General features: G+C 43.8%; 1 protein-coding gene and 1 long non-coding RNA gene across 4 annotated transcripts; one reads left to right on the top strand and one right to left on the bottom strand.

Moving 5' to 3' along the window:
• The first annotated feature begins 2,292 nt into the window (after nt 1-2,292).
• On the top strand, nt 2,293-12,593 carry LOC121089500. Of its 2 annotated transcripts, none has more exons than XR_005828230.1 (3): nt 2,293-2,432; nt 2,873-2,952; nt 12,284-12,593. It is a non-coding gene; the product is annotated as an uncharacterized LOC121089500 (long non-coding RNA). The 2 variants fall into 2 exon arrangements; XR_005828229.1 differs by lacking the exon at nt 12,284-12,593 and adding an exon at nt 6,556-6,669.
• Nucleotides 6,793-27,411, bottom strand: GRAP2 (GRB2 related adaptor protein 2). Of its 2 annotated transcripts, XM_040596778.1 has the most exons (8): nt 27,341-27,411; nt 21,400-21,502; nt 18,376-18,467; nt 16,251-16,370; nt 14,330-14,498; nt 12,610-12,741; nt 10,343-10,462; nt 6,794-8,207 (listed from the first exon to the last, which is right to left on the bottom strand). In XM_040596778.1, the coding sequence occupies exons 2-8, from the start codon at nt 21,475-21,477 to the stop codon at nt 8,028-8,030; spliced, it is 891 nt and encodes a 296-aa protein (XP_040452712.1). In that variant the 5' UTR covers nt 21,478-21,502; nt 27,341-27,411; the 3' UTR covers nt 6,794-8,027. The 2 variants fall into 2 exon arrangements, with proteins under 2 accessions (XP_040452713.1, XP_040452712.1); XM_040596779.1 differs by lacking the exon at nt 27,341-27,411 and having other exon boundaries at nt 6,793-8,207; nt 21,400-21,501.

The raw sequence follows: 27,411 nt of genomic DNA, 5'->3' as shown, positions 1-27,411 counted from the left end.
AGCTCTTTTTCCTAAATGACACGTTTTCCCTGTACAGACATGGCTGGAAAAAAAACACCTTTTGGAGCAGCTTTTTCAATAAGCTGGAGGCTGCAGAAATAAGGAAGGTAGAAACAATAAAGCATAATATGAAGAGTATGTTGAGACGAGCTTTGGAGCTGTGGTCAGCTTTGTCTGAGTCATGAGAAAAGAAAACCACGAGGCTTTGACCATATTAGACTCTCTTACACAGGTAAATATAGAGATTCTTTAAATAGATGAAACATTATAATTATAATTTCAAAGAGGACTAAATCACTACCCACACCCTTTGGCTCCCTATATGAAGATCTTATCAAAGTAAAGTATGATCTCTTTCTGGAATAACAAGGCAGAACCTCAGCTGGTAAAAGTCAGTATAGCTCCATGGAGTTAAACACACAGCGGTGACTTAAGCAGACAAAGCTCGTCCTGAGTGCCTGCTCAGCTGTCTTCTCAGGTGCACCCCCCCTCCCAGAGTCACTCTCAAGCCTGTGTGTGCCACAGCTGCACACTCATGCTAAAACAGGTTCCTGCTCAGACACATCTTCCTCCAGACCCAGGGAAGCCAGCACTTCAGAAAAACAGGCTTCACTTTGAAATGTTTATTGTGAGGACAATAAACACCACCAGTCTTTAGTTAATAATGGTATCTCTCATCATAGTGGCTGGCCTTCAATTCACTGACAGCCAAATACTTCAGAAGACTGAAGGGACAGTTGTGACCATGTTCTCCAACTTCTTGTAGCCACAGCCAGGGTATTTCACCAGTAAATCCTGTACCCAGCCCTCTTGCCAGCCTTGAGCTGGAGACTGACTGAGCAGTAGAGGCCACAGTAAGCTTGCTGTGCTGTTCAAGTACTTACAAACCTTTTCTTTCAAATATTTAATTTTATTTTTAGTCAGAATTTGTCTAAAGTCAGTGCAAACCACCCATCTGTGTGTCTTGAAGCCTTACCTCTTATTTTTGGAGTCCTAAATTCAAGACGTTTGTGACTGGTACTCCAGAGTGCATTCTGCTGCGTAAGTACTTATGAAATGTCTGTGCTCTTCAAGTCATGCACATTTTAAATGAGAATACGCAGCTATCATTTTGGTCAGCTGATGCTGAAGATTTAAACCCGTAAGCACTGGTGTGCTCTCCAACCTGATAAACACGACTGATAGCTGCACCCCACCCAGAAAGAGAAGCATCAGCAACAAGTGGCACTAATTCAGCTGTTTCACAGGGCAGGAAGGTGCCTCTTCCTATTATTTTTTTTCTCCTGAAAACTGTTATGCTTGGTCTGTTCCCCTTAGTGGTAATGTTGATAAGAGCTTGAATGACTGAGAGTTTTACTACTGTGACCACATTAGGAATTATGTTTTTTCCTGCTTTAATTTACAGTCCAAACCCCCCCCAAAAAACTCCTATAGCTTTGCTGCTTCAATGAAAAGATTTTCTGTGAGCTTCCATGGATAAGACGCACTGTTTGTAGCTGATCTGAGTTATTTCCCCCTTTCCTGCCCCCACCCAGTCTCCCAAACAAGCTTCAAAGAAAGGATCCCCTACTCACCTAAAGGTATTTTGGCAACCTCAAAGCCAAGTAAGTTTTCATTTTGCTGAGTCTGCAGCCTAGGGTGAGGTGATCTAATAGCTCCTGCTGCCAGGACTGGGAGGTTCTTCTTACCCTTTCCCCTCCTGGCTGCGCATTCACACCGCTCACGCTTCCCTGGCTCCGAGCCTCCTCACACTGCCCTCGCTGAGCTGACTCAACTCATTAACCTGGCAAAAAACAAGGGGATCGTTTTCTGCAGGGTGGCAGTGAGCTGTTAGATTGACTCACCTGCTCTGATGAAATCATGGCCATTGTTAGCAACAGACCATCTTCATCCAGTAACAGGCAAATAGCTGCCATCACAATGGCAAGCTCAGATATATAGATATGCAACTACAGAGAGCTGATTCTCTGCTGCCACATGTCTCTTATTCACACCTCTGCCAAGTGAGTGTAAAAAGTTGCTAGTTCAGAATGAGTTGTCAGTGGTACACATGCATTCAGCTCTTAGGAAAATGACTCTAGAAGGAGCAGAGCAAAGGGCAGTTCCCCAATCCCTTGGTGCTGGTAGCAAACTTGTGGTTGATTTTTTTCCTCTGTAAATTTTGATGAGATTAAAAAAAAAAAAAAAGTTTGATGCAGTCTGCTTGTAATTCAGCATTTTGCGAGCAAAGTTTTGGTGTGCTGCACCTGGTAGAAGGTGTTGAGTCATGAGAAGGGTGACCCTGGACTGGTTCCTGCTGTTTGTCACTATTTGTTGGTGCTGCAGTAGCTCTGTTCTCGCAATTTGACAAGGAGAGGGACTGGCCAGTACTACAAGGAAGTTACAGCCGCAGTCAGACACACTCAGCACAGCATAGCCATAAAATGTACAAGGTAAGTAACCTCTAGATCAGTAGAGAAGGTACCTCTTACTTTCCTTTTCTTTATCTCTGACTGGCTATCATGAAATCGTTTCCCAGAAATGCCTCTTCAGCAGAGCATTGAATTGCAGTTATGGTACCAGGACACTGTCACCATTTTATAGCTTTACATGCATAATAGTAGGCTTATGTCTTAAACCGCATTTCCCCCCCACAGATTTGCTCTCATTTTTGTTTGTGACAAACAAACTTGCCACAGCTTTATCTTCCATAAATCCTGGTGGAAATTAATCTGTTTGGATTAGTGGGGAGAAGCCGCAAGGTATCTATAGAGATCTTTTAATTTGTTTGTTTCTTCTTCCTCCCTTTGTAGCCAGAGCTAATTTTATTTCTGTATGTCTACAAGGATCCCTGCACGTCTGCCATTTGTGAAATTTTGCATTTTCATGTTAGCAGGCTGGACATCCGCCAAGCAGCTCTCACTTGCACAATGACAGCAGACAATGTGCTTTGAATTTTCCCTCTGCACAAAGGTCAGTGAACTTTTCCTACTCACTTACCCATTTCCCTGCTGTCCTGTAGCTTGCAGATAAGTCACTGGCTGTTTTTTACTGTCAGTTCTGCTTATGTAAGAAATTCCTTTTGCGTTTGATGCAAATTAAGGCTCCTGAATTCTGTCACATGAAAGCTGCCTCTAAAAATTGGAGAAATTGGCAATGTTCTGCCCTCTTCCTCAGTGCTATTAAAGGCTTTATCGTACACTCAGTTCATAATTCCCCACTGAAATGCAAAGCTTTCAGCAGCAAGGAGTGGCTGGGTGTCAGAAGCTCTTTAGTCAATGTGTATGTTTTAACCAGTAAATGTTACTGCCTGGATGATCTAGGGAACACTAATGGTTTCAGCTGAGCTCTGTGGGGCTTCATTTAAAAGCAGCTAAGCCCGTTGCTTTGAACAAGTATTTGAAATGAGATGCCTGCAGAGGACTGACTTTCAGCACAGAGGCAAAAGCTCGGTAATGGTCTTTCTAGTGCATCTGTGGACCACAAGACGATGGGCTGCAGCTGTAGTGAGGTACAGTTAGGTTTCTTGGCCTGGGTGAGGATGGGCAGCATTGGAAGGAACAGCATTGCCAAATACTTCTCACACTTAGTCTGGCCTAACCAGGCTCCTCGGTAGAGAGCTGCAGAAGCAGAAGATTCTGAGCACAGCCCTAGCCCAGATGGCCACATCTCTGTCCCACCAGACATCCTTGTTGTCCCTATGATGTGACATTGATATAATTCAAGACCTGCTGCTTCTCATTCAGGGTAGAGCTCATACTTCACCTCACTGTGGGACTAAGCTGCTGGGGCATTGCTCCTCCAGTGCAAAATGTCCCAGCTGATACCATATTGCTGTTCAAGGCTGATTTCTCCTGACCACAGCGTCCTGGTTGCTGGAGCTTTTGCTTCTGCCATCCTTGGTTGCTCTCCACAAGGGCTGAAGGCAAAATGTCCTTCCAAGAGCCTGGGGCATCAGGATCCCATTGGGGAGGAAAGATGAGAGGGCTGCTGAATACAAAACATGACGAACAGGTGCCTGTTGTGAAAAGTTCCAAATTTCCTGCACAGCCCACTTTTGGGGTGTAAGAGAACCACTTTCAATTTGAAAAACAATGCTGGAACTTCTATCCCTTGTACAGGGGGGGACTGACCTAGCAGCCTGATCAGGTGCTGACTTTGTGGCAGCACTGAGGATCATCTCCCTGGTGCTCTTACGTTGTCAGCAGTCAGATGGGATCCAGACATGTTCCTGTTGTTTCTGCAGCATGCTCCAGCGGGTGCAGCTGTTCTATTACACATGTACACCAAGACAGAGAGATCTCTATTTTGTGGCACATAAACCCCTCCCCAGACAGCTTTCACAAGAAAGGAGAATTCCATTTACTGTTTTCACTCGGCCTTATTAATCACAGAGACATATCTAAACAAAATATGGATCTGCAGCAGAATGTAAGCAAAAAGTTAATTCAGACAAAAGAAAGCACAGCTCAGCTGAACTCATCAAACTGATTTTTCCATGTACAAGTCCAGCTCTCTCTTTCATTTGTTATAATGATGTTTGCTTTGCCACATACTTTTCCTGCTTTTATCTGTTTACAATCTCTTTCCCATGAGCTGTCTTTTTTGCTTAAGAAAAATACCAAACAAAATATCTCTCTGGGTTCCTCTTTATTCATTCCCATTTTGGTTTCACAGTGGGCTCTCTCAGCATGTGTTCTTGAGGGTTGGTTATTTACTAGGCATTGACAAATGCCAGGTAAACTCAGTGTACCACCCTGTCATCTTAAGTTTCCTGTACTACATCGCTACAACGTACCTCTTGCATGGGCAATAGAATCTGAGGTTTTCACAGCACAGGTGTAAGTGAAGCACCACAATATTAGCAAGGATTGTGTTACAATGAAAACCTGTTGGGAGAAGGAGCAGGAAGGCTGGAGGGTGGAGGAGTGTCTCTCTCTCTTTTTCCTTATTAAATGACCTGATCTATGGGAGATGTCATGTCATTGGCAGACTACAGCAGAAAATGGCACTAGGCATGGAAAATGCCTCCATCCTGTGGCTACACCACTTTCTACCCCAGCAAAACTCCCCTCATTGCTCACACCTTTCCTTGTATCCAGAGACTCCATTGACTTGGGAAGGGCCATGGTTCTTTGTGCTGTTGTTTTGCTGGGAGGAAAACAGCTTTTCCTGTGGGAGGGAGCAAAAATACAGTCTGACACTTTACCCAGTAAATGAAGGTATCACTGCCCCTGCTCTGGGGAGCAGACAAGGACAAAAACTGAGGCAAATGAGACTGGGTCTTGCAGACCAAAACTTGGCCAGCTGCACAAGGCAGTGCAGAACATGGCACAGGTATAGTTACCACAGATGCCATGATACCTTTGCCTCCTGGTAATTTTGGTGTCATTAAGTGCTGCTCATAATGGGAAATCATGATTTTACTGTGATTCTGGTATGTTGTCCATAATTAGTGTTCAGTCCTTCAACGCTAATTACCTTAAGTATTAATTCCTTAAACATCTATTAAAAAAATCACATGAAAATTTACCTCTTCCTCAAACGAATAATGAGTTAACATGGGGGTACTTACAATGTACTACTTAGACTTGCTTAATTAGTTAATCTCTGTAAAGGGGTTTCAAATGTGTGAAGAGCTATCAAACTGCTAAGTGCATTATCTTCAATTAATTTTGTGCAACTACATCTTCACTACCAAGAGGGTCTTTAGAGTGCTGAGGAAAGGAAAAGGAGACATTGTTTCTAATTTTAAAAGTAACTAATAAAAAAGAGAATTAATTGAAAGATGATTTGACATGGTGGGAATAATTGTGAACGTACCATTTCTACAGTTTCAGCCAGACCTGAATATGAAAAATCAATCATTCATATCCCTCCTTTGCCTTTGCTGGTCTCTGGTTTCTTTGCTTCCTTCTTCCCCTGGTCTTAATCCTCTCTCTCACTGAATATTAATCCTTTCTCTTCCAAATTTGATATTACCTTAGCAAAGAAAAAAAAAGTTAAAAAAGCGAATCACAACAAAACACTTCAAACTGTGGGGTCACTGAGTTACAGCCTCACACCAATCCAATAATAACGTAACTTGTTCCAAAAGAAGCCTCATGGACTTCACTTCAAAAGGAGATGCTAAAGGCCCAGAACAGAGCTCCTGCAAGAGAGCAGAGCCAAGTCCAGCCCAGGAGGTCATATGGTATGTCTCCATTCCCTGGTAGACAAGACATAAGCTCTTAACCGGTCTTTCCAAGTTATCTATTCTATTTAGAACGTATATACCTTGTTAATTAATTACTCTAATTTTACTTCATCCATTAATAATCTGCTTTCGGTGGAGTTTTACTTTGAGGGTGACAGAGCACTGGAACAGGCTGCCCAGAGAGGTTGTGGAGCCTCCTTCTCTGGAGATATTCGAAACCTGCCTGATGTGATCCTGTGCAACCTGCTTTAGGTGAATCTGCTTTAGTGGGGTGGGGTTAGACTAGATGATCTCCAGAGGTCCCTTCCAAGCCCAACTTGGATTCTGTGAGTTCTCTCAAAAATATGACAATGCGTTCTTTCTGCTAATACTCTGTCTAGCTGGCAGCTTTATTTAGGCCAGCTACATTGAATTGGACTTTACCAAGAACCTATTTCCGGATTAATTTTCTCCCACTGGGACTAACAAAAGGTAAGAACATTTTTCTTGCTGGATTGGATTTGTTTTTGGAGTTTTCTCTTGCCTTTTCTTTCTTTCCCAAGAATGATAAATCATCGCTTCCTTGCTGTGACTGCCAAGGTCCCACATGTTGTGAAAAATGCAGGCAGCTTGTTTAATATCAACTTGTCTGAGCAGTGGTTATGCAGCAGCGTCTCTTTCACAGGATTTGAATAATTTTTAATGTGCATTTGCAGTATATTTGTATCACATCTGGGCATTTACTTAGCAATTATTTGAAAACTTATTTACCTTATTTCATCCAAAAGAAAATGGAACAGAGAACAGACTATTTGATAGCCACAACTTTATTCTCTGCATACTGTAAAGCAACAGCTTAACCTGTTGGATGAGACATTCCACTAGCAAGTCAGAGTTGTGTACACAGCGATCCTGAACACAGTGCATTCTCAGGGAAAGAACTTCTGCCACCAAACCAGAAAAACCTCTTCTCTCCAGCCCCTCCCCAATTCAGTTTTACAAAAGGAACCAGTGAGGGATATTCACTGTTATCCAATGAAGTGAATATTAGTATAGCCGAAGGGCCTGACCTGCTCTAACCAGGATGTCTAAAGAGAAGTGTAGGTACCTGAGAGAGCCACTTGAGAATGGGACAAGTTGTTGTTAGAGATGAAGAAAGAAGAGCTGGACTATCAGAAGAAGCAAAGAAAGTAGCTTCTCACTCTCCCACACCTTCACCACTGGTTTGTTTGTACAAAATCTTACAGGATCCTTTCCCTTCAACTGGTATATCCATAACAGTCCATACCCACAGAAAGTACTGCTGGGATAAGGCAGAAACTGTTTAGAAAGCCAAGGTTGCCTGGCAGCTCAACCTAAGGCCCCCTCACTTTCCTCCCCTACTTAAAGAACTGATGTGATTACCAATGATCATTTAATTCACCAGGGTGTTCCTCCTGCCTCTGAAAGATAGGTGAAATGGAGCCTGCAGAGACTATAAGTGCTACCAGATCCAGAAGGAAAGGCGAGGTTTACCTGAATACTGAAGTTTGACTTGTCTGAGGTGCATTTCCACAGAACAAACCTAACTGCAGGAAGTTATCAATACTTAGCCAAATAAGTGACAGGGCAGGGAGGATCCAGTAAGATCTCAATGAACAGTCCAGGATTTTTGCTCCCTCCCCTTCATGGATGTGAAAAATAGGGGAAGAAATCCTATCCTCTTCAAAGGGTTCCTTTTCATACCAGCATTTCAAAAGATCAGTTGCCAATAAATTAAGACAAAACCAAAAATACTGTATGTCCTGGGGCAAGGGAAGATGCGCTCCCTCTCTGTCCCCCTGTCATGTCAGAAGAGCAGCTCCCACATGGCCCTCTGGGTCATACTGTGCCTTCACAGGGGCACCGGTGTGACATAGTTGGCAGGGAAGAGACCCAGTTCCCCACGCAGACGTCCTTTCCACCATGATGGATTGGAGCTGTCCAGGACCTCTAAGATGTCTCCGCTGCGGAAACCCAGCTCATCATGCTCCACAGCATCAAAGTCGTACAAGGCACGGACCCATAGTGTTCGCTGGAAAGGAGATAGAGACAGGAAGGGAACAATGAGCCAGAACTCTTAAAGGTCATTCTCCTGTTACCCCTTTTATACCCCAGAATATATGTTCAATAAGAGAGGACAAGAAATGCTGAAATTGAGACCATCTTGCAATTAAAACAGGAAGTGGCCAAGATGCCAGGAAGAGGGACCAATTTACAGGGACACCCAAGGAATTGTGCTTGGGTTTTCAGCAGCCTCAGTATGTTTATGGGTATTCACACCCTGAGGTGAGAAGTCAGGCTGAGAGCAGGTCATCAGGAAACAGTGTTCACATGTCTCTGTCTCCTCTGCCCTGTAAGATCAATCATGGTAGCCATATTCAAAGCCAGTTACAGGAGCACCTCTAGGGACATGAGCTGCTGGTGGTACAGACTAGAAATGTGTCCTTGGCCAGCAGAGGGCTATGAAGGATACATCAGGAGAGCCAGCACACAGGCGAGTCTAGTGAACATTGTAAAGAATGATATTTACTCTTTCAGGCACTTCTGGGGCATAGGGGAAGGTCTTAAACCTTCTTTGGACTATCCCCATGGTCAGTCCCCTGAACTCAAGGATTTAGGAACTGCTTGGGTGTATCAGTTTATTTTAGGTTTGGAGCTCACTTTAATGAGCACTAAGATTTTTTCTTTGTCATAAGGGGCTTTGCAATCAATCTCCTATTTTGACTGGAAGTTAGATTTTAAAGGACATGGCATGGGCTTCTTTTCTGGGAAATTGTTGGCACCCACACCATGGAGCATGGACAATTTGGGAGGTATATTTTGTGGGCACAGATGGAGAGATTTGTTTGAAGACAGACTCTTTTGCCAAATCTTCCATTCAGGGCCCTGCTTAGACATGACTCCTAGTTATTTGGCTGGACATATAGACCTTCCTATAATTGGATTGTGGCTTCTAGATCATTGATAGGGTGTGGCAGGCAAGGGCCTGTTGTTATTCATTGTCACAGCCTCTGATGATAAAAGCCATTGTATTTTGAGCTGGATTATAATAAAGATCTGGGGCTTTTGCCAAAAGAAGACATGTCCCTGTTTCCCGGTTTGTTCCAAATTTCCTAATCTAATCTGTCCTTGCTCTCACACTTGAGAAAGGCCTTCTGTCCTTCCCTTCTCTCCTTGGATCTAGGTTCTCTGGTCGTTCAGGGCTAAGCTGTACATTTTCTCAAGGAAGAGAAGTGTGAATTAGGTCACACTCCTAGGAGCTGATGGAGAAATACATTAGAGTTGGCAGTGGAATCACAGGCTGAAGCAGAGAAAGACACCGTGCTCTGAGCAGGCATTCACATACTAGGAATTTGCAGAGCAAATTGTTACTTGAAGTCAACTGCCAGGTATGGATCCAGGTAGGGGAGCAGTCTGAGATGTCTGCAGAGACATATCTGGATCACGCCCACACCCAGTGTGTTGAGAGGCTCTGACAGATAAGGGCGACAGGTAGGTGAGTTCCACTTTGGTGGCATAGTAGGTCTGAGAGGATGCACCAGGAACAGACAAGTAGAACTGTGTGATGACAGGTCTTCTCAGGATTGAAGCAAAAAGTAGTGGAAGAGACAGTGTGACTACAAGTGCACTGCAAGACAGAAAATGCTGTAAGCATGGCACAGTATCATGAGGCAACTCTCCACAGGACCTAAAAAGAGCACTGTACATATAGCTACTGTACTTAGGAAGGCCTGGCTGTGGTGGCAAAGCCAGTCCCATCAGCGGGCATGAAGCTCTTCTAGGAGAGATCATTAGATTTTCAGAAATATCTTCTGCTGGCCTGAATCCAAACCCATGGGTGAGCTTGGGCTCGTTCACAATGTCCCAGATGCCTGTTTTGTGAAGCTCATGCTAAGTTCCCTCCTACTAAGTCTGTATGTTAACTAAGGTTGGCCTTGAGAGCAGCCCTAGAACTATGGTCATGTAACACCATAGTCCTGCCCTCAGAGTACCCCAGAAGCAGATTCAAGTGTCTGGGACAGAGTCCTGAAACTCAAAAACATCTAAGATACGGCCCAACAGGCTTAATACACTATTCCTCATGTAGCCTCTGTGCAGGTGACATTGCCCAGACTGCTTGGCCATTGCTAAGTCGGGCAGATGGGGCCTTCCAGGTGCATCACCTACCGGTGTCTGCTGGTGCAGTGGGTCTATGTGTCTCCATTGCATAGCTGCTGCACTTCCCTGGCCGTGATCCCTTAGTCCATGCAGCCCATCTTTCCTGTCCAGACTCCCACCATATCTATCCTAGAAAGAAAACAGCAAGAGAAAAGTAACGTATGTGCTAAGATGTATAAATAAGGAGCTTTAAAAGTCACTGGTGGCCAAGGAGTCAGGGTCCAACCCTCAGGTAAATCATCTTAGATGTGTACTTCCAATACAACCCCTGGGCTGCCGTCCTGCAAGCAATGCCTGTCATGGAAGAGGTCACCTCAGACTGTTCTGTTTTGGATTTTTCTTCTTAGAAGTTGAAATTTGACTGTTCGCAGCTGTGTTCCACAGCCACTGGGAAAAGTGGTCAGAGAGGGATTTTTTCGGCCTCTGGGACTGTTGGAGAAAACCTAAGGCTGTTCTCACAGGTGAAAAACCATACTTGCTCAGGGGACTTTTGCCAATCTGGAGGTACTATGTCCCAGTCCTGCCCACTGCTCCATCCCATACACTGGTGGAATGGCAGCGATGCTGACACAGCTGACTGCACAGCTGAGGATTCACTACTTTATTTTTTCTTGGACTGCTCCATTCTGTGAAGGGCAGGGAGCAAGCCTGAGAACCCAGTAGCCCAATTAACCAAAGAAGAAAGGGGCAAAATCAGGTTCAAAGAAAAGAAGACATATGATCACACATCTGAAGTCATATCAACACAAATCAGCCCAGACAGATGGAGAGAGGAAGGGGGCAACATCTAGGGAGCAAGTTTTCTTTTGTCTGCACAGAGGAGAGGTGCTGAGTGTCTTCATCCTTCCAGGCCCTTAGTGCATGCACTAAGCATTTTTTTTTTACAATAACAGTGTGACAAAATCTGTTATCATGTTAGCTCAGGTTGCAGCAGTGCTTCAGTGACACAGAGTCTGATAAGTTGTGTTCAACAGAGGGGAGAGAGAACAACAGCTTGTACTTGCTGTTGCTTGCAAACAGTTTTTGTCCTCTCCGTCTTGTTGCTTCCTTTCTTGCACTCACTCTTTGAAAACCTCCCTTGGTTTCACTTGTGCCTTTTGTCAGCCTAAAAGTTTGCTGAGGCCTGAGACTGGAGCACAATTTGCACCTTACCTGTCCCTACCAGAAAGTGAGTGAACTTAATCTGGCTTTGCAGCTGCAAGACTTACTACATGGCTGCTTCACTCCTGTGAGTGTTTCTGCTCTATATCAAGTGTGACTGATGCATAGACTATGCTCCAAAGAGTTCAGGCCCTCAGCTTTGTCAGAAGCTGTATTATTCCTTCAGCAGTACCCTGACAGGCAACACTGCTTGTCTGATGAGAGAGAACAGCTATTTCATGATTGTCCCTGGCCTTGCTATGTGGGAGCTCTCATGCCTTAAGAAACAGCGTTTTGGATTTCTTTACTTCAGTAGGACAAGTCCTTTCCTTGGATGATACTACACTCTCTCTAGCTAGAGACATGAGCCAACCCCAGGAAAACTACTTCCCCCAAATTAATCAGGAAGAACTTTGAAGACAGCACCAGATACTGCTGTTCTCTCCATTCCTGTGGAAGCAAAGGAGTAAGGAAACCTCACACATCAGGGATGCAACATGATGAAAGAGTGCAGAGAGGGCCCAGAATAGGGAGGAGGATTGTTCTAAAGGAAACCAAACTCTACTAGGTTTAACATTGTCATTTCTCATCCCTGTGATGTGTTTTATCATGCTGAATGTTAGTAGCACAACTCAGAAAGAAGAAACGGGCAGTAAGGTTTCCTTTGTCCCACAGACTAGAGACAAGTTCCTGAAACCATATATGTGTGTGCATGCAAGATCTGGGAGTGTTTTTCTGCACTCTCACTGGATGATACTTTTCTCCTTTCCTAAGCAAAGCGAGAATGTGACACCATTCTTTGTTTTCCAGGTTTTGGGATGGAGCTCCCAAAATTCCTTAGAAGTTCTCCCAGGTTCCCAGTGAAAGAGCCACTGTAAGCTGACTTTTTTGCTGGTCTGTCAATCAGTTGCGGATCACAAAACTAAATAAAAGCCCACATATTTCTTGCACATCAAAAGAGCTCCCCAGGGTGACAAAATCATTGCTGCTACCCCAATATGAAGACCTAACTGACTGCTTCCTAAAGCAGGGTGACAGATTTTTGACAAAGTGACTGTTCACATGTTACTAAGCAATCAAGGCCAATGTTTCAGGTGCTTGGGCTTGACATCCCAGCCCCTCATTCCTGGTAGTACCTGTTGCTGCTGCAGTATGGGGATAGGATGCTCTACATTTCTCTTGGATATAGAAAAATTATCCTCTCCAGCTGCTCCACACAGATGGAATCCTTCCCGGCCCATCCGTTCCAGGCTCCCACCATGCCTTTCCTGATGGAAGAAAGATCACAAAAGTGAGGTCAGATTTTTGTGTCCCACACATCTTTGACTGAAGATTAGCAATTGTTGCACACTGATCGCTGCCACTGACCTCTACCTTGGAGGCTCTTCCAAAGGAAGGATCCTACCCCTCTGAACAAAAGGACAAATCAGGAATCCCATATTTTAGATCTTTGTCATAGCCATTCCCCATCTGAAGACTGGGTAGTAATGGGAGGTGGTGGACTGAAAATGTGGCCACTGATGTAAGGACTGGCACAGAAACCAAGCTTTTTTTAGGAAATACTGCCCTTAGACTTCATTTGTCTCTGTGCCGAAATCTGTATATTACTGTCATTTCATCATATGGCTGTAGCATCTCGAAATTTGAATTGTGAACAGAAACCCCACTGTGACAAGTGCTAAACATATCCTGCTGAGACCATCACCATAACAAATGTACAGAGTGTTTGCCAAAGTAAACTTTACTCCTTTCATTTGCCTGTCTGCATCTTGGAGCAAATGCTGTTCTCTTTCCCTTCGTGCTCACAGTCAGCCCAAACAGGTTGGTTTACTGACATACATGCATACAGTCTTCCTTTCTCCTTCCCCAGACAATTCTTCACTGTGATCTCTCTCACAGGTCCCATAGCCTCTATTTCATACCTTACTGGTGCATTGTAAGTGGTCTAGAAGGAGACAATAACACAAGCCCCTTCTTCAGACTGAAAAACATATCATGTCTCTTTTGGAGCCAGTAAGAATGACCCACATGCAGCCTATAAAACTACCGCTGCAGTCAGCAAATCATATACTTCATGCCTTGCCTTTACCTGCACATCCTGGTAATTTAATACCAGAATCCGTTTCCCAGTAAAGCAGGACTTTGGTTACTGCAGTGACTGGGCATGTTCACTCCCAGTACTGTGTGTGCAATGCACAGCACTCTCTACTATGTCATTTGCTTGTTCCTTTGGCACAAACCCAGGCATTCATTGGACCGAGATTTCCCTGCTTTCTCAAACAGCTACTACATCTTCCCTGAACGCACAGCCTGTTCCCATACCTCCAGGTTTTGCCCTCAGTTCCTCCAAATTCGTTACTGTGTTTGCTTGGTAACAGAAGATGGATGATTCTTCTGAGCAGACAAACTTTCAACTGTAGTAACAGCTGCACTCTGGGTGCATTCAAGGACACTAGGAGACCAGATTCAAATTCTTCTCAGACACAACCTACCAGTCAGCTGAGTACCTGCCCTTATGAAAGCTAGGCATTTCAATAAGGTAAGTTCTGCTTCCCTTGGATGTGTAAGGCATCTTAGAACTTCAGCTCTGGGGCCTTAGCACAGCTTTAGCAAAGCACCTCTGTGCACATTTGCAGCACTGCCTATTGCTATCCAAAACAGAACTAGAAAATTCTGCTCAATTATAAAACCGTACGTACTGCTGAATCCATGAAAAATCTGTGTCGCAAGGCCCGTCAGTGCAGTGATATGACAGGGTGTCTGAGGACACACTTTCTCCCCGCATGCCCCCTCCCCAAGACATTCTCATAGGCTGAATTCCTTCCTGAGAAACTTCTAAGGACAGTTTGTGTTTACCTTCTCTTCTCGGCTGTTGTCCCTCAGGAAGATCTGCTTCTGCCTGGAGATGGAAGTTGTCCTGTAGTAGTCCACCAGCTTGTTTAGCGAGTGGAATTTCTCTGTCCACAAGTAATAGTTACCCTTTGAATCCCTCATCACTTTGAAGTGTTGCACATCATCTTCATGTCTGGATCCAATTGAAAAAGTAAGGGATCATCAACCAGATTACATTTTTGTCTTTTTTGAAAAAGTCTTTTCCAGAAAGGTACCAAAACTTCTTGCTTGGCCAAAACTAGACTTCTGGAAAGTAAAGCAATGGCAGTCCTTGTGTGTACTGGACCTAGCTGTGGCTCTGTATTTCAAAAGACTTATCAACATACAAACATGGAGCACCGCAGGTCTGCCCGGTCACAAAGCACTATGGGAACAAAGCATAGGGTTTTAAAGCCCCTCCTTTGAAATAAAGGCCAGAGGAGCTTTCAGGGCCACAAATAGCTAATAGCTTTATTCTGTACTTTATATGGGAGACAAAGGTGCAGTTGTAGTCTATCCACTAGCCTCTGCATGTTCCTGTTAACATCCAGTCTGCATTGCCTATAAGAGATATATTATACCTTTTCACACCACGGGCATCACCACTATATGCAGACATAGTTACACAAAGCCATACACTGAGTTTTATAATTGTATACTATCTAGTGCAATATCACTACTACTGGTCATTCTCCTTACCCAAGAGAAAAAAAAAGAAAAGAAAAAAAGGAATTATTGGTTGCTGTTACAAGCCAAATTAACTGTCTCAACTTTCTGCTCCTGCTTCCCACTTGCAACTCCCCTCCTCTTACCTCTTATCTGATTTGGTCAATTCCTTTTTGCACTAGATGTGATCTGGTTTTGGTACCTACCTCCTTGCTCTGTGTAACTCCAGAACTCACAACACTCATCTCAGAGGCTACATCTGCACAAATAAACTAAACAGGGACCAGGCACGGGCTGAGCGCTATCCTGGAGTGCTACAGTCACACGCGCTGTTGAAGTATTAGCATGGTTTTGGTCTAAACCAAAAAGCTCTCTCCTAGACAGTTCTGGACCATGGTTAGGCAGACAGAGTGGACCAAGAACTGTTTGCGGTGAGCTGCTTGAATACAGCTTTTCTGTTCTGTGAGGTGAAGATGGTTTAGCCATGTGGATCTGTGCTTTGCCACATTGCTTGACCTCAGGGCAAGAGAAAGATCCTGATTGTACTTAGTTTATTGCTATAGATGTAAACAAAATGTTTTCCTGCATTCCTCCCAGATACTTCTTGAGCTCCCTGAATCAGAAAGTGCACGCTGCTTGGAAAATACATTGTTAACCACTACTCCAATTTAAAACTGGTTATCAATTGTTTGTCTGAAAACTGGGAAACCAGCCATCATCTAAGAGCTCTGCTTTGAAGCAAACACTCTGAGAAGGGCTGGGCTACAATAAGTTGCTGAAATGCAGCTGGGCTGCAAGCAACTAAAAGCCGTTCCTGTCCAATGGCTGTTTCATGACCTGTGGGAAATAAGTTTGCAATGTAATAATCATCTCTTAATGGCAGTAGTGGAGTTCTTTGATTCAGCAACCAGAACTGTCAGGGAATTAAAACAAATGTGTGTTTTGCACTATGGGAGATGTCCCATGTAGCACTCTGCTTTGCTGCAGCTCTTTCAGAGAAGCAGGTCACCAGAAGATGCAGCTTTGGAATGGGCATTCACTTTGTCACTTGAAAAGAGGCAGGAAGATTTGGGAATCAGATGCCTAATTTGTTCTCATTCACAACACAGCAGCACTGCCAGTGACTGGCAGCATGCAAACTTCCCAAGAGGTTATGCCACATTAGGAATCCCGTCAAGAGGAGGCTAGGGACACCACTGAAAAGGAAAAGCAGCAGGAAAATGCTGTGAGAAGCAGATACCTGACAGAGATGGAGAAGTCACCGTGAGAGTTCTGACTGGCTCTGACAATGAAGGAGCCAACTCCTTTGCTCATGAGGATGTTCTCTGCTTCATGGCGGGATATCCTCTCATCAAACCAGCTGTCAGGTGGGAAAAATCATGGAGACATGAACAAGGCATGTGAATTAAGGTGAGGAACAAAAAAGTTGAGGGAAGGGAGAAGGTGAATAAGTGGTGTGGAGGAAAGACAAAACAAAAGGATCAGAGGAGCACAGATGACTACTCCCAGTGGCCATGTACATGCTAAGGTACAGGGTTTTGACGCATGCAGACCATTTTCTTTGAGCAGTAAACGCACATAAATGCAAAGAGAAGAATGTAAGCTTTGGCCTGTTAAGAAACAACACTCAGCTGAAACTGTAATAACAGGCACAGTACAGTAAGGTGTTATTCAAAGAAATTTTAAATTACAAACTTGTATGTATACATACATGCATAATTCAGACATATACATCAGATTGCTGTTGGTAAACTGATTGAAAATTACTGGACTGTGATGGATATATTGCAAGGGACACACATAAATTTTCAGCAGAAATAAGCCATGAAAGTTTTAGTACTAATAAATTGGTTTCTGCAAGAGTTACAATACCACAAAACCACAGAAACACGGAATACATAAGCAAATTTATGTAAATTTAGCCAGGCATAACAAATGATAGTGTAAGGCACTGGACTAATAATAAGAAAGTCACCATAAATAGTAAAATAATACCGTGTCAGTAGGAATTTCTCAGTAGAGAAAAAAATCATTATGTACATTTATATATGTCTACTCCACAGCTAATAAGATCTACAATCTGAAGTTTTCTGCTTTTACATAATGCTTGATTGCCTGTATTCCATTAAAATTAAGGACTGATAGTTCCATAACCTCTGTCATTTCCACTTCTAAATTTTGTTATACTTCTCCCTACTATCATCACAGTTTACCTATGTATCATTAGCAAAGGGAAATCAGACTTTAATCAACATTCATAACCAGCCTCAATGACTACTTGATAAGACAAAAATGGGAAAAACCCACCCATCAAAAGTAGGAGACGGCTTTCTGCCCTACATCTGGTTCTGGTGTCTAGCCTGAACTGGTTCAAAATGCAGACCTGCTACTCTAAGAGCTAAAAGCATCATAAAAGCAAAGTATTTCTTCACAGCTCTTGCACAAAAAGCATCATGAGAAAAAAAGTGTGTGAAAAAAGAAGCTGCTAGTGTCCCTGTGTGATGCCACAGCCCTGTGAAAGAGCGAACAAGACCAACTGGGACATCTCAGTGCCCTGAAGCGCAGAAGTACAAGCCCATAAGTTGCACTGCAAACTAATAACACCCTTCAGCTCAGCCAAGCAGTCTGGCTTACATCCAAAAAGGCCAGTAAGTGCCACCTCCAAAGGGGACAGTGGCACTTATTTGTATCCTCAAAATCCCTGTACCCTCCCAGTTTGCCTGCTCAGGGCACCAGTGCATGCACGCGCGTGTCTGCACGCGTGTGGGAGCATGTCTGGTCTATCATCTCTGTCAATCCATGAGTAACACCAGCTGTCAGGTTTCACGTAGCAGTGCACTGACCTCTACTGTATCGAGAGAAACTCACACACACTTTGCAGGGAGGAGAGGGAAATGTGGATGGCAGGGTGGGGAAAAGGGAGTTAATATCGTTAAGAGTCAAGGGGGAGGGAATTACATTTTCAAAAATATCTCTTGCTCTTCCTTTTGTGCTCAGCCTCTGCTGCCAAGACTTCACAACATGACTATTCTCCTTCTGGCCGAGAAGACCTAAGCGCAGTTCCTACCACAACCCAGTGACCTCCCTCTGAGTAACAGTAACAAAGGCGTCAGTCACTTGGGAGTGTGAGAGAGCGCCGAGATCCTTTCAGCTCTGAAAGAGCAGGGAATGCTTTAGGGTAGAAATAAGATGCACTGGCAGAACTACGTATGGCATTATGGCAGTCCTTGCCAGTTTAAACTGCAGTATGTAATAACCAGTGCTTCCTCTGTCATGTCTTCCCTTGTGTATGCATGCACACATGTTCTTGGCAGCACTCTGTGAAAACGTGCAATGGTGTTGCACACAGTTTCCGTGGCACTTACGGGGGAACATGAAAATCAATGAAGTTCTTTGGAACGTAGCCCTCTTGACTTCTGAGCTCAGCCTTGTACCACTCTTCCTGGGAGCTCAAAACCTGCAATGGAGAGATGGGTGGAATAAACATGTCTCCTGAGAAAGGCGTAAGTATCTAAGATTCTGGCAGAAACCTAGCATTTCTTGTAAGAATAGAAAAGAACTCCACATATGCTTTACTTCCCACCCACCGTGCAGCAAGGTTACTGGCTGATGACCACTTCAGAGCAAACAAAGCAATAAAGAAGGCCAAGCAGAATTAGAGGGATTGCTTGTTAACTTTATCCCTTCATCTGAATGCCTGTCCAGGTGGCTGGGGATGCTGTTTGCATGTCTCTGATGTCTGTGAAATGGAGAAATTCAGCTCTGAAAGACTTAATAGGAGTTTAAGGAGTTCTCTCTGCTGCTTTTGATAGCTGGTATCGGAGCATCTCAGTTTCACGAGGGAGGAAAAAACCTCTGAAAACTCCTTTGACGTGTATGGGCATAAAGGGATATACAGCTATATCTGTGTGTGTGTGTGTGTGTCATGACTGCACAGATGTTACTGTGTGCTCTCTCATATGTCATTTTGCAAGAGGTTAATTAGTGGGTTAACCCTTCAGCTACCCTGGACATTGCCAAGGTAGATAAAGGGAGGAGGCAAAAAACATTTTAAAGCCACTATTACACTTAAGAGATTGTAGGATAGCAGGAAGCCAGTCCACAGTGCACACTGGAGCAGCTTCAAGTGTACCCACATTGAAGTCGAGTGTAATGGTCCTGGGGGACTGCACTGCTGACCAGGGACTGCCCATATTCACTGCTCCCTGGCTGATGGCCCCTGATACAGCCCTCAGCTAGAGGAGAGAGGACGGGAATGCAACCACATTGTGATTTTACTGCAGATGTTGTGGTCTTTGGTGTTCTGTGTGACATTCCAACTCCTGGGACAGAATTCCACTTTATGAAATAGAACATGTTTCTATTCTCTCTGGTTTTGGAGAGGAGCCTGAAAGCATGAGCCATGACAGTTTTAAAAGGAGAAAGCAAGTGGAAAAGGCTTAATTTAAAATCTATTGTTAACAATAATAATGCATATTTTGTAAGCCAATCCCATGTTTTGGGAGCCCAATGCACATTCTTACTACTTGGTGTTGGCAACAGGATGTTACTGTCTCTGGGGCCAATTCCCCATTGCCTTGCCTGCCACGTAGGCCTTTTTTATGCATTTGGATACAGAAAGGTTGGGAAACAGAAAGCTGTGGAATTTCCTGCTTGTATAGTCACTGCTTCTACCATCCCCAGATACCGGATTAAGGCTCTTTTTTGTGCTGTGGCCGACCAAAGGGCATGATAGCTACTCCCTCTCTGGTCATGTTCAGGCCCTGCTCTGTTGGCAGTGAAGTTTCCAGAAAGACCCACCTGCTGGTTCTTGGTGCAGGGCTGGCAGGTTTCTCTCAGTATGTCATCCTCTAAGACAAGGATGTGGGGGGGCTGAGAGGGTGGATTTCCTCCTGTCATTGCTGGTTGAGGGCCTCATGCTTCCTGTTTTCTAATCTCTACATCAATACTGTTCATCTTATCTCCTTCATAAATCAGAAAAGACAGCCAGCAAGCAGCTTGTGCAGGCAGCAGGAGGGGGCTTATGACAGGGTATGAATGTATGTGTGCGTATGCCAGAAGAAAGGTGTTACTCAGGCTAATTTGCTGTTACTATGGCTTGGGCAGCTAAGGTGTTATTTTGTTTACCTCAAGGATGTTAAAGCAAGAGGTAGTCTGACTTTTCTGGTAATGAAGTCTCTGTGACAACTAATAATAATACTGATATTTAGTGTTACTTGACACTTTTCATCAGTAGCTTCCCACGTACTTTGAAAGGAAACTCTAGCTTATAATGATTTTACAGGAAGGGAAACTGAGGAACAGAAGGAAAACTGATCTAGTCAACACCATCACCCCAGCCAGGGACTTGATGAAAGTCTCTGAGGAAGAAGGTATCAGGTAAAAATCACGGGACAGTAGGGACATGGGGACTACTTTTGATCTAAGGAAGAATTAGAAATGAGAGTGTTCATTTATGCTGAAGAAAGGCAGTGATTTCTCCAGAACCTGCTCATAGCTCTTTGGGAAAAACTGGTATTTGATCTTAATGAGTTCTGGATGCCATCAGCTTTGTCTAAGCTTCAAGAATTAAAAGGCCAATAAAATAAGAAATGGTGGTGATGGAAGAGGCAAGGCTGAGACCCAGTATCTTATTAATTGGAATAGCTGGGACCATACAGGGAGGTAGGGTTGGGTTAACAAGAACTGTTCTACCATAACACATGCAAAAACTTTAAAGAGACTCTTAAATACTCTGTATCGTATATGATCAACCCTACTTCTGTCATTCCCTCACTGCTAAATTCCTGCAAGGATGTATATATTGTTAGCCCAAGACCTCTTAAACTCTTCCATTTATGTGTGTAACAGACTGTCTCATGGATTTTCTATTTGCAATTGCCTAAAACCCCTGCAGCAACTAACAGTAACTACTTACAGTGAAAAGTTACATAAAAGTTCTATAATGCATAACTACTATCTTTTAAACAGTTCAAGAGCTGGAAATAAGGAAGCCATCCTGCCTGCCTTTAGACATAATTATCTTAAACATAGTCACCCTAGACTACCTATATAGTCAATGGAAACAGACAGGACCCTCATAATCTGTCCACTGAAGAACTGGATATCTGTTCCAGCAAAGGTACTTATCCTTCCCTGCCGACTACTGGAGGACTGCAGGGCAACTAATTCCATAGTTTATGGGTATAAAATCAAGTGAAGTGGACACAGACTCAAGCAACGCGGGTATTGTTCATTGACCTATAGCAAGCCCTATGGGAGATGAGTATCCTGCAATTTTATCCCAATCTATAGGCATCTGTCTTCATCTGTTTTGCCAAGGCAAATGGGAGCATAGAATGGCAGCATTCTCGGAAATGCTGTTTAGTCAAGCCTGAAGCGGCACTTACCTTCAGCATATCGCCAGCCTGGAAGCTCAACTCATCCTCTCCAGAGGCACTGAAATCAAACTTGGCGATGGCTTCCATACTGTGTCTTGGTGGCAGAGCAAAGCTGGAAGAAGTATATGCTTGTCAACATCTATGAGCTGCTGGGACTGCTGAGTCTAGCCTCTAGAAAGCTTATAGGCAATGCTGTGATTTATACATGGATGAGCACGCACCAGCCGTTGGTAGACATTAGTTATTAGACGTGGAAAGACATTAGCAAGTAGAGGAGACGCCTTGGCCAAGAGGCTATAATTAGCTTAAGTCAGTAGTTCAAACAACTTGTTCCGTATGCTTATTCCAACAGATCTCTTTCTCTGCAGCAGTCTCACCAAGAAGTTTGAACACATCACCCAAATAAGCTGGTATCAGGGAAAACCTTCTGCATAGACCAACCAATACGCTGCCACAGTTTCCAATAAAACAAGTGATTCTGTCATGCAATAGAAGAATGCATTTTTCCTCTGCGGTGACATACTCTTTATCTCAAGGGTGAGACAAAATGTAGACAAAATGAACGCCCTGCAATAAATACATTTTTTTTCTTGGACGGGGCCACAATAACGAAGGTTGAAAGAGGTTTTTCTCTGTGACAGCTTAGCATGGGTGACCACAAATAGCAGCTAGGAAAAACTGCAGAAAGGCTGTATCCCCTATTTTGGAGCAAGCAGAGAGTGAAACTGTAGCACTGACAAGTAGCACGCCCTTACTCTACCTCGGTGTTGGTAACCTAGGAGCCTGAAATGTACCAGACAACCTGCAAACCAAAGCCTGCTTTTCATCAGCAAAGCAGATGTGACAGGGGAAGTAGCAACATGAACTTTGCTTCTTCACCACTTCCTGCTCGTATAACTCAGATGTACCCCAGCAGGACCACTTCTATAATCAAGAGTTACTCCTTTCCCATGGCTGGCTCTTGGGCTCTGCAGCTCAGCTCTGAGACTGCCAGTGACAAGAAATAGCTAGGCAGTGCCACATTAAGCAAGTGAACTGCTGGTAGATGCTCTTGCAGCCTAACTTGTGAAGACCATCAGACAGCTCCAATATAGAAGTAATTTTTATGGTTACTAAGCTAGGTTCATCTGGGAACAATGACCCTGAAGCCTCTTGCAAAACCAGCCATATTTTATGACTTGAGAAGAAGTGCCAACTTGCCTGACCCAAAACATTCTTAACCAGAAAGTCCTAGAAAGAAACCATATGAAGAACCCTACTTAGAGGGCTATTTCTTGTCTCCTGTTAGAACTGAACCAAGATCCCCAATATATAAAGTACTGATACTGAGCAACCTCCAAAATTATGCCACTTCAAAATCAACAGGGTGCTGTAGCCCCTCGTTCTCTGCAATACCTGCTGTAAGCTTCCCCCTTTGACACACAGCCCAGGGATTTAACCACCTGTGTACCAAGGATCCAGAGCCCATCACTGATACGGTGCAATTTGACTCAAACTGCTGAGAATAAGCTGGGAGAAAGTCTGCAGGGCAAAAATTATAGACTGTTGGGCTATTATATATTATATATGTATATATAATAATATATAGGGCTGTTAAGACAGCACCAGCAGTAGCCCTGGGATTCAAGAAGAAAAAACACCAGCATGGAAAGATATAAAGTTTCAGAGGAAAAACAAAACCAAAGGAGGTTTAGTTCAGATAGTCAGTCTGGCTGAGGACCAGTCACAAATCATTGGGGTCACCTGAGCTGAGTTGTCAGTGCTATCAGTTCTGGCCCAGCTGGTGGCAGATGGCAACCATGGAGGCTGACTCTTCTGTCCTGACTGATGCTTGCCTCACCAGCAAAAACTCTTCAGGTGCCTTCATACAGGCAACGAGTATGCTAATGCTTAGCCTAATATTTCACTAAATCCTAGCTAGCTTCTGTGTGTGTTAGCTGTAAGAAGCATGTATTTATTGGCTAAGTTGTCTATTTCCTGCTTGCAGAATCCCTTTGCACTTGACTAAAGATGTCCAAGTAAAGTGATCCACAAGAGGGGCTGTAACATCACTGGAGATTAATTCTGAGATATGTTAAATCTCACTTTTAACTATAAAAAGGTCTTCACATGCTTTTGGATCTGTTAGCACCCTCTTTTTTACTGCTTATAGGTGAATTTGTATTCACGCGACTGATTGAACTATGTGGCCCCAAGGCAATTTTTTTGTCAGTCCACAGACAGATCTGCTCATTTAGTATGAACCCATCCTATAGCAATTAGGATTGTTTCGGTGCTGGGGCCCCCCACGTAGGTTGGAGTGCTGTCATGGTTTAACCCCAGCCAGCAACTAAATACCATGCAGCTGCTTGCTTACTCCACACCCCTACCTTGCCCTGGTGGGATGGAGAAGAGAACTGGAAAAAGGTAAAACCGTGGGTTGAGATGAGAAGAGTTTAATAATTGAAAGAAAGTAAAAATAACCAACAATAATAATAACAACAACAAAACCAATAATTGTAATGAAGAGGAGAGAGGAATAAAACCCAAGGGGAAAAAAAAAAACAAGTGATGCACAATACAATTGCTCACCACTGGCTGACTGATGCCCAGCCAGTCCCTGAGCAGCTATCTGTGACTCCCAACCAATTCCCCCCAGTCTATATACCAAGCATGATGTTCTGTGGTATGGAATATCCCTTTGGCTAGTTTGGGTCAGCTGTCCTGGCTCTGCTTCCTCCTGTCTTCTTGTGCACCTGCTCACTGGCAGAACATGGGAAACTTGGAAAGTCCTTGACTTAAAGTAAGCACTGCATAGCAACAACTAAAACATCAGGGTGTTGTCAACCTTATTCTCATACTAAATTCAAAACAGTGCTGTATCAGCTACTAAGATGAAAATTAACTCTATCCCAGCTGAAACCAGGACAAGTACATAGGTCAGTTATGGTCTGCTATATGCCTGCTATTCTAGCTCATTGCCTTAGGGTTTTGTCAATATACATCAATAGTGGAGTATAATCCCTATGTTTTACCAATGTGCTTTATTCTCAGTCTTCAGCTTTCCAGCTATTCCAACATTTTCATCCCTTTTTCTCGCTGTCGACTTACTGATGCTCTAATTCTTACTTTGGATACTATTTACAGATTTGCAAATATAGCTTAGGTTCATCCTCTGATTGCCCCACTCTTATTCCAGCATTGATGTAACTCTGCAGGTGCAACTCAGGCCTAATCTGAGAACTTTCCTCTGTTCTTGCACTGACATTTTTGGAGCTTCAGTCTACAACGTCCCACAGCCAGCATGCTAACAGAGCATGCAGGTATTAAATCAAGGGAATTAACCATTGTGGGAACTAGTTAAACAATGATACTCTTTCATGGAAGAGAACTGAAGAAAAAGGCTAAAGGAGAATTACTTTAATAAGGGATGTTTTTCGGTGTTTTATCTTGCAGCAGTGGGCTGCTGCAGAGAGACCAGAGCCAACAAGGCAGATGATTTGTGGAACTCCTAAGTGTAGGCCATTAATCCCAGCTTGAGAGAGAAAAAAAGAGAAGCCCTTACACTTAAAAACAATAAACTGTTTAAATACAAATCCTGTCTTTGATTTTTGACCCTTAGTCACAGAAGAGACAGTGGGGGTTCTCTCTGCAGGGGGCAAAAGGGGAGAGAGCCTTTAATTTTTCAGTATCTCAAATGTTAAAAGATGTTATTGGAGATGTGACCCCCTCAGAAGGAGAAGGGTTTGTGAAACAGTTAAAATCTTCTCTCTCACCTCCATTTCAATTTCAGCAATCCCAACCTTAGGGAGAGACCAGGAGACAGATACTTCTTCAAACAATCTAACACATGGATTAAATGTGCTTTTCATTGCCAGTGGCTGGATTTAGAAGCGACTCAAATACCATACACAGTGTTGGCTGTGTTGATAAATCAGCAATGCAGTAATACTGTGGCCTTAAGCTCTTCCCTCACCAACTACTAAAGCAATACTAGCCAATAATCCTGTCTTTGAACTCCAGCCTACCACTTCTCGTCACCTGAACTTCAAACCAGTTTGTTTTTGTGATCCTGTTCCTCCTTCCATCTGTAACTTGAGAATTCTCACTCCACATGGGTCAGTGCTGGGCCCTCATGAAAACTCCCCTGCCAGGGGCCCATTCCTCCCCTCTCTGCATGTGCCTGACTTCAAGCACTACCCTGTGACACAGAGAGACAGGTATTTTTACATTATTGTCATAACTTACATTTCTCAAGCACCTTTTGTCCCAAAGGACAGCACTGCAGTTCACAGAGAGACAGATTCTGCTTATAACTAACTGATACAACTCCTTTAAGCTTTCGAGTAACCAAGGACAATTTTAGACTGCATAAAGTTCTGTGTGAAAATCACTTTTGTACAGAGTTTAGCATGAAGTCTATGCAATGTTCAAAAGAAGATTTTTCAGTTTGGAGCATGAGTTGACCAGTACTCCCCATTTTGTGCTGGCTTTCTACATGGAGGTGAATTTTCTCTGTGATTCCCTATTGTAGCGAAGCAGATCCAAGGGGCATCAGGCTACTGCAATTCTGTGGGACCAGTGCAGCAGAAGATTGATAAAATGAAAAATGAAAAGCGGTGTGGCTTTGAGAGCATTAGGGAAGTATTTTAGTTTGGCAGAATGCTATTCTCTGAGCAAGAACATCAGCATTTCTCTGTTGATGAAAAGTGCCAAGGCCTAAATCATGTCAGCACGCAACATATTCTGACAGCAGCATCCCAAAGATTTCAACACCCTACACCAAGCTGGGTCAAAATTCAGTAATAACAATGCCAGGGAAGGTCACCACCTATGAAGAGTTTACCACTTAGGGACTGCCTGGGCTCAGCCCAGCTCAATCTCACATATTAACATATCAACATCACAGACAGAGGGCACAGTTGCAAGAATGTGCCCACTTAAAGGAGCCATATGAACAAAATATTTTATTTTTATGCCTGCAGCATGTGCATTTCCAGTCTGCGGCTCCATCCAGTGAGGTTTTGCACTGAGATACACAGCGTGAGCTACTCTGTCTTTCTTCGGCTCTGCAAGAACAACCTATTGGACTGACAAGCAACCAGGGACAGAATTCAACTCTGAACATCTGTACAGCAGAAACAACAGAGAATGGACCTGTTATCTACAAGAGCTGTGATAGATAAAAGCTTTGTTTTCACCAGCTAAGCCACATACAAGTGGCATGGGAATATTTCTTTCCAAAACCACAAACCTCTTGCTACAGAGTTAACGGTGCAGCTCCACTGACTGTCAGCGATAAGAGAGTAAAATATATAAGGGAGAACAAGTCACTAAAACACTCAGCACTGTCACATTTAAGTCTTAGCTATCCTACCATCCAGAGCAATGCATAATACTTGGGCTGAGCCTCTGTACGCAGGCAAAATAAACCTCCTAGGAACAGGATTCACAGAACAAACAGACTTTCAGGACTCTATAACCAACAGCACTTGGTAAGAAATGCCTCAGACTAGGATGGTGCTTAATCTTCCTGGGGAACTTTGTCTTGGGTCTTCTGTGCTGCGTTCAGTCATGAGAGTAGAGTTGTGCAGCACTGGAGAAGTTGGGAAGCCTGTGCAACAGCAGCCCCAAAGAGAGGAGCACAATACCATGACACTATGAAATCATGAATATTTGTTGTGCCAGAAGGGTTGGTGTGGAAGACTAGGGTGGGGGCAGGCACTTCCTTCTGTTTGCCCACCTCCTCCCTCAGTTTCCAGCTGGTCAGATTTGGCTCAGGCACAGCAATTTTTTCTGCAAAAGCACTGCTCTGTTGTGGAAGCTGATGAACAAGATGGCACTGGGATCCCATGCTCTTTCTCTACCGTGCAGTACTTTACATCTCCTTACAAAACCCTCCTTTCCTCCTTAGTACCTTTCCCACACATCTCCCCCCCACTCAAGTCTCAGAGCCACACTTGCCCCATACCTTGTAGAAGCTCTCCTCTCTTCTGGTGCTTCGCTAGAAAGCAGGAGGTGCGTTACTATCTAAGGGAAGGA

The sequence above is a fragment of the Falco naumanni genome, chromosome 5 (genome assembly GCF_017639655.2).
Source record: "Falco naumanni isolate bFalNau1 chromosome 5, bFalNau1.pat, whole genome shotgun sequence".
NCBI classification, from domain to species: Eukaryota; Metazoa; Chordata; class Aves; order Falconiformes; family Falconidae; genus Falco; species Falco naumanni.
This window is presented reverse-complemented; position numbering and strand designations above follow the sequence as displayed.